The 10,883-nt window shown below is 40.5% G+C and overlaps 1 protein-coding gene across 1 annotated transcript; it reads right to left on the bottom strand.

Annotated features, from left to right (window-relative positions):
- Positions 1 to 1,764: 1,764 nt before the first annotated feature.
- LOC127139260 (probable DNA double-strand break repair Rad50 ATPase) lies at positions 1,765 to 8,687 on the bottom strand. Its single transcript, XM_051066930.1, has 4 exons — positions 8,574 to 8,687; positions 4,590 to 4,757; positions 2,814 to 2,993; positions 1,765 to 1,782 (listed from the first exon to the last, which is right to left on the bottom strand). The coding sequence occupies exons 1-4, from the start codon at positions 8,679 to 8,681 to the stop codon at positions 1,765 to 1,767; spliced, it is 474 nt and encodes a 157-aa protein (XP_050922887.1). The 5' UTR covers positions 8,682 to 8,687.
- Positions 8,688 to 10,883: the final 2,196 nt, after the last annotated feature.

Below are 10,883 nucleotides of genomic sequence, written 5' to 3'. Positions count from 1 at the left end.
TCTATGTGTGTGTGATAAGCTCCTGAACGAATCTGCAGGAGGGGACCTCCAATATCGAAGGTATTTTTAAATCAATGAGCTCTTAAGTGTATCTCAGTCTTATGTGTTCACACATACGCACACACACAACACTCAGTGCAGATAGAATCCCTACTGACAGGCAATGACAAGATAAAGAGAGGGAGAAAAAAGGGGGGAGAGGACGACAGGAGGGGGAGAAATAATATTTGAACAGTTCGGGGTGGGGTGGGGTGGTGCCGATGGAGGGGGGGGATGAAAGGGAGAAGTGGCAAGGCAAGAAAAGAAATGAGCAATAAGTGAGATCAAGAGAGAAAGCAGGGAGAGAGAAAAATCAGTAAGCTATTCTGATGGTTGTAAAGCATTGTGAGCAAGACCAATGTTTGTCCAACTCCAACCTTGAAGGCTTGAACAACCTTCCACAATTCTGCTTACCTTCCACTGTACCGCTCTTTCTGTCTCCTTTCATTCTTGTTTGCCTCACTCCCCCCAGTCCCTCTTGTCCATTTCAAATAATATGCAATTTGAATTCTTTTATCCAATGCGCTTTAAAGAATAACTACGAGTACATACTTTTTAAACTGAAGTCCCAGCGGGGAAGCTAGAGCCGCACTATGCTGGGGTGTTAACAATAAATAAAAAGATTGAACGCTGCACATTGAACCAACATTCACATATCCTTGTTTTTGTGCCACATTCTATAAGCAGACAGAATTGAAAATGAGTAACACAACAAGCTCTCGTGCTACGACAAAATGGAACAAAAATGCTGAATACTTTCAGTAATCGTCTCATTTCTCATTCCCAATTTTATTTATTTTGATTAGTCTCCATGAAGATATGAGTCACTGATCAGCTCCCACTACTGTATTCAGAATCAAACATTTTGAAAATTGCTGTGATGGCATAAAGAAATGTCAACCCAAGCCTAAAGATGCAGTTGAGTCAAGTCAACCCTCTATCATTACCAGCTACTCAAGTCAGACCATGCTTCCTCTCCTCGTCTACTGTCCCCTTCCATCTGCCTGTTTGCTTCCCAGCTGTTTCAGTGAATATTACCTAAAAAAAAAATGATTGGATTACTCATTCTCTACAGAAAAAGGCAAACTGCTTTCCTTTTCTTCTGAGCAAAGAAGCCTAAGTGAGAGAGGGAGAGAGTAAGAGGTAGAGTGAATCAGCAGAGTACATTTCAGATGAAGGAGAGAGTGTTGACAGTATTTGTTCAGCTGTGCTAATGTTAGGACATTTAGAGCTGCAGAGGAAAATACTTAGTACAAAGTTCTCTCAGTTTCACTTACATTCAAGTGGAAGCAGGCACACTCACTCTCTTTTCCACACACCTACCACTATCACCATCCATATACAATAATGGAATGAAGTGTAGATGAGTGAATGCATGAAGTGTGTGTGTGTGTGTGTGTGTCTGTCCATGTGTGGGTATGTGTGAGAGAGAGAGAGCTCGTAATAGATCAGAGAAAAAAGCAGTTTTGGTGCACAAAGCAGGGCCAGATGTGAACCAGAAACCAGATCCCTGGACAGAGTGTAATGGTCCATCAGTTGACTCAACCAATCTAAACATGAAAGACACAACCTCACACACACCCACACATGCATGCTGACATACAGTAGAGCTTACTGCATACATTGCTCATGCACAACAAAACTCACACACGCCTTACACTGTTCTTGAGTACTTGAAAATGGCTTATCCAACAATATCTGTATTGAAGGAGAGAAATCTCAGTGCTACAGTTGATGTCCAACCTGCAGGATGAGAATTAATTTTATGTTCACTCCTACTTACAAGAGGTCAAAAATATGCTCTTAAATTTTTCATTAAAAGATGTTATTTTACCAAAGCACATTTGCTGTTATATATGTAGTATTTTAAATGTGCACTCTATAAAATGGGTGACAGATGTAACAATAGCCTCGGTGATAGCCAACAAAATCCTGACCTTAACCGTAACCCTAAAAATATTCTGAACATGAGTATTGTGAGTGAAGAGGCTTGCCAGTGAAAAGGACTTAACCTTGTGTGCTGCTTCCCTTTTTTACAAATCCAAGCCCTTGAAATTCACCGATGGCTCAGTGAAAAGTATCTTTCCAACCTGGTTAATTGAAAGTTAAACATAAACCAGTAAGTATTAACATATGCTTTAGGTATATCACAAAAAGGCAGAGCATCTAAAAGGCAATGTAGTGTATGAAAATGTGATTTTTGAGTTTTACTGTAGTCCTAACAGAGAAGAAAAATTGTATTTTAGCAGAATAATCCAAATTTTTGTCGTCTGCCTTGTCAAAAGTGTGTGTTTTTAATAAGGCTCTAAATATCAGAACATCCCATTACCCATTATCTAAAACCTTATTATCAGCACCATTGTAGAAATAGACAATGCCTGTCACAGTGAATATTACATTTGAAAATTGAATATTTAAATGAATCCCTCACCTGTGCGACCCCTCTTATCAGCTCCATTGTGGGAAAAGACAATGCATTACATTAAAGTGAATATTATATTTCCTCTCCATCCTGTAGAACCTGCGTTTTTTCAGTTTAACCATTTTTTAGCTGACATTGTCCACTTTGTGTAGAAAACGTGTCTTGACCTTGTGAGCAAATGAACTCGCTGATTATGTATCAGTGTCAACAGTACATGGCCAACAACAGGAAAGTCATATGTGCTTGTTTCAGTTTAACTGTTACAATAAAATGGCAAAATTGGGCAAGCAAGATTGAACAAGACTTCTTAATTTAGTATTTGACTGAAGACCTTGAGGAAGAAACCAATTACCTTTTTTTCAGTGGTGCGATGCACATGACTCAGTTCCTGCTGAAGACGCTCTACCTCTTTGTTGCCATGGTGCAACTGGTCCTGGATCTGCTGCTTCTGCTGTCTCTCTACGTTCAGACTGCCTTTGGTCTGATCCAGGGTCTCAGTGATGTCACTCAACATGCACTCACTGGTTTGTAACTGAGAGGTGGGCAGAGATAGACAGAAGGGGAGAGAAATGAGGAATGAACACAGTATGTCTGGTTGTCTTTGGTATGAACCCTCTCCAAAGGCTGAGAGAGGGACTGGTGGGCTGACAGCTTGAGAGAGAGCTGAGGGGGAGAGCAACACAAGGAGAAGAATGAGGCTATAGCAGGAGAAGGAGATGAAAGTATAATTTAGGGATGTTTGCCTTCACTCTGTCTCCATGGCAGTGAAAGGGAACATCATAAAAGCTTTGTGCCAGGTTGGGGAACCCTACAGTTACAGCTTTGACTCACGACCAATAAAACTGCTTGACCACTCATCATAAAATCGTAGGACACTAACTTTAGACTACTGCTTCTTAGGCTTCGGGGCAGGGCTCACGTGGAGCTGTGATCCCCTTTTCTATCTGCTCTCCATCAGACAATAGGAAAAAAAATGTGTTTACTAACATGAATCCTTGTAAAACACCACATTTCTTTAATCCTCACACTAGATCATTCTGCCAAGCTCATGTACACACAATCCTAGAATGGCTGACAGAAACTGTTACCAAAACTTGTGACAATGCAAGTATGGAAAGTGAGTCCCAAAGTATCAGTAATATAAGCAAACGCAAAAACAATCTTAAAATAATCACATTTAAACTGCTGCTGTCTCCTAAATACACTAATGATGTCAGAAAGGTAAGGAAATTGAGGTAGTGAGAGAAAACTAAGGGCATAAAGGGTGTTTCAAGTATTCCCTAAGTCAAGTAACTAACAGTCTTTTATGTTGAATGTACCTCATTTAGTTGGCTGGCAGGCACTCGTACTGCTAAAACACTAGTAGCAGATGAATGACTTGGTCTGGTCAAGGACACAGTAAATGGGTTAATTTAAGCCTAAAACACATCACTGCAACGCACCACTCTGATATACCTAGAGGGGTGAAAGCAGGGGGAAAAGAAAGAGAGCAAAAGAAATACAGTAGGAGAGAGAGAGAGAGAGAGAGAGAGACGGAGGGAATTTTAAGGAAGAGAGAGAAAGGACAATGAGAGAAACCTAAAGGCCATTCCATTCATCATGCGTATGACTCTTTAATGTTCCCATTCATTACCATTGGTTCTCATCTGGGCGAAGGCGAGACCGGACAAGAGAGAGAGAAAAAGAAAGACAAGAAAGAAAGAAAGAACAAACATAAAAAGAATGATCTAAATAAAAAGAATGAATTGAAAAAAGAAAGAAACAAAGTAATACTTAAACCCTCCTCTACTCTTGGTCCCTCTCTTGGCTAAGTGATATTCATACGAACATGGTTCTTTATTGTACAACGAGCCAACCCTCTGCGGAGCTAAGATGGTGGCGATGAGTTATTAAATATGGAGAGAGGGCGAGAGAGGGAAGGCGGAGGAGGAGGGGAAGAAGGATGGATGATTAACTGTGAAGGAAGTAAAAAGTGAGGAGAATTCCCTGATGTACCTGACTGGATTTGATTTAGAGAAGGTTGCCCAATTCTGTTCCTTATTTAAGAAGAACTCCCTTCCTGCGTGTGTGTGTGTGTGTGTGTGTGTGTGTGTGTGTGTGTGTGTGTGTGTGAGTGTGTGTTACCTACTTTGCTCTGCAGCGAGGTCAGGCTTTCTCTGAGTTGTGCGTTGTCTTGGACCAGCTGTTGTGTGTGTTTCTCCTTCATAGCCAAGGTTCTCTTCAGAGAGTCTTGTGTAGCTCGCAAACCAACCACATTCTGGTCCAGATGCCTCACATGCTCCTCTCTCTCCTTCATCTAACACATATATGGACAGGAGAACAGTCTGTGTGTACAGTACATGCACAAACTATCATGTTTTACCCTGTGTATTAGTCTGAGGCATTTTGTCTAAAAAAGTCCTTGTGGTATCTGTTTAAAACTGACACACCCATGCTTTTATCATCAACCTCCAAAATGGAAAATGTAACTCGCCATCTGAGCGAAAACACAACAAAACATTATCTATGTATATCAAAACTAAAACAAAATAACTGTTGCTGTGTTACTGTACATGAGTTAGTGCTTTAGTAATTATTGGGGGAACGAGACTGATTATTTCTAAGGAAGCAGACAGTGGTTGAACTCCTCACCCCGCGCATGAATATGAGTGTGTGTGGGTCTGTGGTTCAGAACCCCTTGCCAAATCAAAGCCCCTATTCATTAGCACTGTGTTAAATTAGCCCTGTGTTAGATTAGTAAGGAGGCTCCGCAGACAGTCAACGCTCATGCAGACGCACACTTGTAAACACATTTATATAGACATACACATACACACTTTAGTATGCACATGCACACAGAAGTAAACAGCCATACACATTGTTGTCAGATGGGATGATTTGAGAGACAGAACGACCACATGCTGATATAACCACAATATACACTCAAACATCCTTCCAGCAGCATCCTTCCTAACTACAGATCTCTCCCAAGGTCTCTCATCATCTCTTCTAACAGCAGACCGTGGTTCTGGACACAACCCACCTCTGTCTCCTTCACAGAGCACTCCAGACAGTACATATATCATCCAATGTATTGTAACAGTAAGCTAAAGGTGGTCTTTTATGCAGTTAACTCATCTACAGCCTGGTTAATGGATGGTAACAATTATAAGCAATGGGGCAGCCAGTATTGCGACACTGAATTAAAATTGCTCTTTTATCTGGATTTTCCACCAATATTAGTGTGACTATTGGGAAATAAAATAAGTTTTACAAAACTGAGACAATAATGTGTGAATTTCAGTGCTTCAGCCAAGTGGACTGCGAAAGCATAGCACATTAAGTAAGTGGGCAAAAGTTCATCTTCTTTATGTTAACCCGTCTATAGCGCAAGAGGGATTTCAGATGAAAAATGATTATGGAGCAAAAGAGCACATTTTCTGCGCATTTTAAATATTATTACCATCAATGTTAAACCAAGTTAAAGCAATGAAATCTCCTAAAATCCAGCTACCGTTAACTGACTTACAGTATTTATGACTACAATTCATGCCATTAGATAAAAGACGTATGCAACAGACATTATAAACAGTATATCCAAATATTACATGAACACATTCCCATAATTACCACCATCAATACATTTATTTAATTTAATTTGAATGTTTAATTTGAATGATGTATATCTACTATCGCATTCATTTTTGATGCAATTTGTTCTGTAACAACGTGGAACTACCGCAACTGTACCTGCATAGAAGTCGTTTCTGTAAAGACTGAAAGTGTAACGTGTTTAAGACTGAAACCCATGGGACACATATATAGGAAGATGTAAAAATGTTAAGTGATGGGACTAGTGATAATCTGTAACCTGTAATTTTTTGCAACTGAAATCTAGCACAATTAGATCATGAACGTCACATTAATTTTAGAAAACGATAAGCAGTTGTTTTACTTGCTGGCCTAAACAGGGTTTCTCAGAAAGCTGTCTTTTTTTTCTTTCTGCTTATGTCATTGTCATGGTTTTTAAATATAGTACACTCAAATAATCTGTTCAACAGTATATTGACACTTTTATGATCCCACCCACTGCAGGTCAGTCCAGTCTATCCACCAGGCAGCTAGTTAAAGATCACAATGTCTGTCAAAATCTCTCCTATAGCCCGAGGTCTTTATGGCACTGACTTTCAGAACTCCATAATATTGTTACATAATTAATACATTACGGTGATTTTTCTCATCTCCAAATCTGCCACCATCAGAGATGATTAAAAGTTCCCATGTGGTCTGTGTGAAGTCTTAATTCTCCAGTGGGGGAGTATGGGACCTTAGCTGGAAGTCCGGAAGAAAGAATATCAGATTTGTGATTTTATTTCAAATGAGTGCTTAAGCCTTGGACTTTCATATTAGTAAAGCCCCTATTGAGAGAGAAACCTCAATCTGATCAAGTCTCATTACTTTAGCAATCAAAGTTTTGCCCCTGGGGTCCTCCTCTCAACTCCTGCCCTCTGCCTCCTCCTTCTTCTCCTCCTTCCCTCATCTTTCCTCCTCTCCTCTCCTAGCCATCATATGTTTTTGCCACCAAGGCAGAGGAGAGGAGAAAGGGAGAGCGGCTTGCACAAATCCTTGATTGGCCAAAGTCTATCCTCCATCTAGGATTACGAATAGAAGTGGAACATTTGAGGACAAAGGAAGGAGGGGTGAGGAGGGGAAGAGACAGAGAGGGAAAAAAAAGAGAGAGAGAGAGAGACAGAGTGTGAGAGAGAGATGTGAGTTGCAGAGTTATGGGCACAGAGAGAGAGAGGGTGGCTAATATAATTGAATTAAAAAGATGGAGCGGGGCCATTTCTACGCAGGTGGGAGTGTGGAGTGAGAAAGAGCAGGCGAGATATTAACTTCTAATAAAAGAGAGATTAGAAAGTGGCTAGGAGGACTGCTCTGTCTTTACCTGTGGGAGTGACAGCCCCCACATAACCTTTCACTGCAATATGCACACTGATATTGGCCACCATATTCTGTGTGCCCCACATAGACAGACAAATACATATACACAAGCATTCATACATGTACCTGTGTCTCTGCAGGTTTGCAACTCCCTCCCAAAAGAAAAAAAAATATTATAAAAATAGCATATATACGCACATATATGCAGAAATATGTGACATTTGAGGAGACACACAAGCACACACACTCATAAAAGCAGTGTGATGGCAATGCATTATCAGCTCTCATTCAATGATCCAACAGGCGGCAGCCATCAGATAATGAAGACGCAGCTCTTTGGGAAGCTGCTGCTATACAGACAATTAATTAACTAATTGGTCTAACGAGCTCGTTAATGCCACGCTTTTTTGGCAGCCAGTGTGAATACATTAACAAGGCTAATTCAATTAAACAGGTGCAGATTTCACAGCAGCCTCTCTCACGGGTGCACACACACACACACACACACACACACACACACACACACACACACACACACAAATCCTACAGGTGTTGTGTACATGTTCGCTCCATTTGACTCTGATGTCTTTCTCAGCGAAACCTTGGCATTTGATCAAAAGCATAATGATATGCAGATCAAGTGGTGTGTACTTGTGTGTGTATTTCTGCCAGTGCTTGTGCCTCAATGGGCCGGTGTGCCTTTGAATCAAAAGTACAGCTCAATAAGCTCTAACAGCATTGGTAATCTGTATAATTGAAAGGGTATAAAATAAGTGGGTGGAAAACTGATTGAAACCCTATGATAGCATAGTTAAATTAACTAACAGAATCCCAGGGGTCAACCAATAATGTTAGCCAAAGCTTTGCAAATACAATACAATTTTCAATTTGCTCCAAAGCTTTTCAATATTATATTTTCATGTACTTGAGTGTTTGACAGCAAAATACTTTGTGAGCTGCGAGTGAACAATTTGAGTATGTCTTGAAGCTACTGATCCTAATACTTTGCAGCCTACATTTACAAACTCACCAAATCACTGGAAATGCAGCAATAATAATTTGCTTGTTCTAACAACAGGGCACATTCATTTTAGACTTTGTAACATTTAGCATAACCTCTGTGTCTTTAAATTATATACAAACAACAAAAGCATTTCAATCATGTGCTTGCGCACACTCGCTATCTCACCTTCTGTTTCACAGCATTCAGCTCCTCAGTTAGTTGGTTAATCCTCGCCTCTTTCTCTTCCATCCTTTTCTCGAATAAGGCGTTGAGCTCGCTCCTCAAAGGCACCATTTTGGCCTCAGCCTGGAACACAGTCAGCAGTTTATATTTATTCACTGTTAGAAAATGTAGGTAAAGCAGTGGCATTTTTAGGCAGCTCACTTCTTGGCTTATGTTTCGTTCTCACTCAAAGAATCTCTATTGTGAAAACTGACAAAGAATCAGTTATAAGCAATATTATGTGGAATTACCCTCATGAGATGACAAAATATCAATAAAATGGCAAGAAATTACAAACACATCACACTGAGATTGTCACCAGGATTTGATTTTCTCACTATGCACACACATAATAGATAATACAGATACTGTCCAGACACACAGGGGAAGGACAGCGGGCACTGAGATTATACCTGCCATGGAGACAAGCATAAATTATGCCTCACATGCACACTAATACACAAACATAGCAGAGTGGGACTTCTGATGACACAGGGCTTGTCTGAAGGTGATGAGCTTGTGTGTCTTATGGGTTATATCAGTGTGAGTGTCTTTGCATGGAAGTGTATGTGCGTGGTGATGTGGTGGGTTTGGTTTGTTATGGCAGCTGCTACAGTAGCAGCTCCCTCATAGGCTGACTAAAGCGCTGAGGTCGGTGGTTAGCTAAACTCCCATGGAGCTGATACCACTGATTAATTTCCTCCATCTTCTTCGCCCCCACCCCTTCCCCATCCAGAGGTCCGCCTTCTTTCCCTTCCCCCAGCCCATTCAACTACTGCTGAATATTAAATCAGTTCCCGTTTTTTAATTTCCAGATAACCACAGTTCATTTTTCTCCGAGTGTCATATAGCCATGACATGGTGTAGCAGCCTATATATTAGGGATGCCTGATGTGAGTTATTGTTATTGTTATCGTTTTTCCATTTACTGCCTGTGTGTCCTACTATACACTATGCATGGCTAAATCATTACCTGCATGTGGTACAAATACCCAATAACACCATTAGTAATTTGCAGTGAAATTTCCTATCTTGACAGTTAGACATGCTCATGTTTCTGTGTTTAAGAGCCAAACAAGACCAACACCAAAAGTCTCTGTTTCACCAACATAAATATTGACCGTTGTGTTTTGTGTGTAGTTTGTTTCCCACTAGTTAATAATGAAGAATGTGTCTGAGTGGATGTTTGTGTGTACATGTTGGCCAGGGAAAAGAGGAAGAGAGGTGAATGTATACTGTAGTGTAGTGTCTTTTCTGTCTGTTTTGTGATTTTGTCACTTAGACACTGACACAAACAGAGGAAATACACCAGCAATCCTAAGAGCAATCCTGTAGTTTGTGTATACATATCTATATATATAGGAAAGCATATATATATTAACACAGTGCACACATGTGGACACAAACACAAAGACAGACACACCACGGGTGTCATCACTCAATGTCCCAGCTGCAAATGAAATCTCTTTCTCTCTAACAATCTGAGAGGCCCACTCTGAAATATCTCTCTCCCCCTGCCTCCCTACCCCCCTTCCTCTTGGTCGCCACTAAATCACTCCCTATTTTTTCCTTACCAAACTGCACACCTGTGAAATACACTTATGGAAAACACATGCTGAACAGAAACCATCACATACAAAATCTGTGCGCACCTATTTGTGTTTTTGTCAGTGTGATCAAATATTCATTTATCCCCACATTTGCACACAGGTTAACGCTTTGCCATCCTATCACTGAGCTTTATCCTGTATCCGCACATGTAACAACAACAAGCTGCTCTCAGGCTTTCGCTTTTCCTCCCTTGCATTGTTGTGTCTTCCTATCATCATATTACTCCACATCACCTGCTTGCATAGCCTGGAACCTTGCCCAGGAAACTGGGGAAGTGGGAAGTGATTTGGAAAAATGAGGGCAATAAAAAAAAAATGCAGGGATGAATGGAGAAATGTGATATAAGGTAATATGCTAACCCAATCAGCAGGCTGCTGTTTGCCGACAGTATAATCAACATATCGGCCTAATGTCATTACTGCTATATGAGAAATAATATTGCGTGAAATGATATTGCGCAGCGCGTGCATGCCTGTGTGGTGCACACATGAGCAAGCTCACACATCCAAATGTATGTATTCCCAAACACCTTCCTGGAACAGACAGACATGCACACACACACACTCACACACAAGGCAACACAAAGATTCAAAATTATGCACACGCTGCAAAAAATAGTGCTACTTAAAGACTTTCAGTTTTGTTTTAGGTAAGAAAGAAATT

The sequence above is a fragment of the Lates calcarifer genome, linkage group LG24, assembly GCF_001640805.2.
Source record: "Lates calcarifer isolate ASB-BC8 linkage group LG24, TLL_Latcal_v3, whole genome shotgun sequence".
In the NCBI taxonomy this organism is placed as follows: domain Eukaryota; kingdom Metazoa; phylum Chordata; class Actinopteri; family Centropomidae; genus Lates; species Lates calcarifer.
This window is presented reverse-complemented; position numbering and strand designations above follow the sequence as displayed.

Bases quoted from the DNA above. Each gene is read 5' to 3' on its own strand.
- LOC127139260 (XM_051066930.1), bottom strand. From the start codon at position 8,681: ATGGTGCCTTTGAGGAGCGAGCTCAACGCCTTATTCGAGAAAAGGATG. The intron at 4,758-8,573 runs GTGAGATAGCGA...TATATGTGTTAG, and splicing joins TGAATGCTGTGAAACAGAAG to ATGAAGGAGAGAGAGGAGCA. The intron at 2,994-4,589 runs GTAGGTAACACA...CCCACCTCTCAG, and splicing joins TGACCTCGCTGCAGAGCAAA to TTACAAACCAGTGAGTGCAT.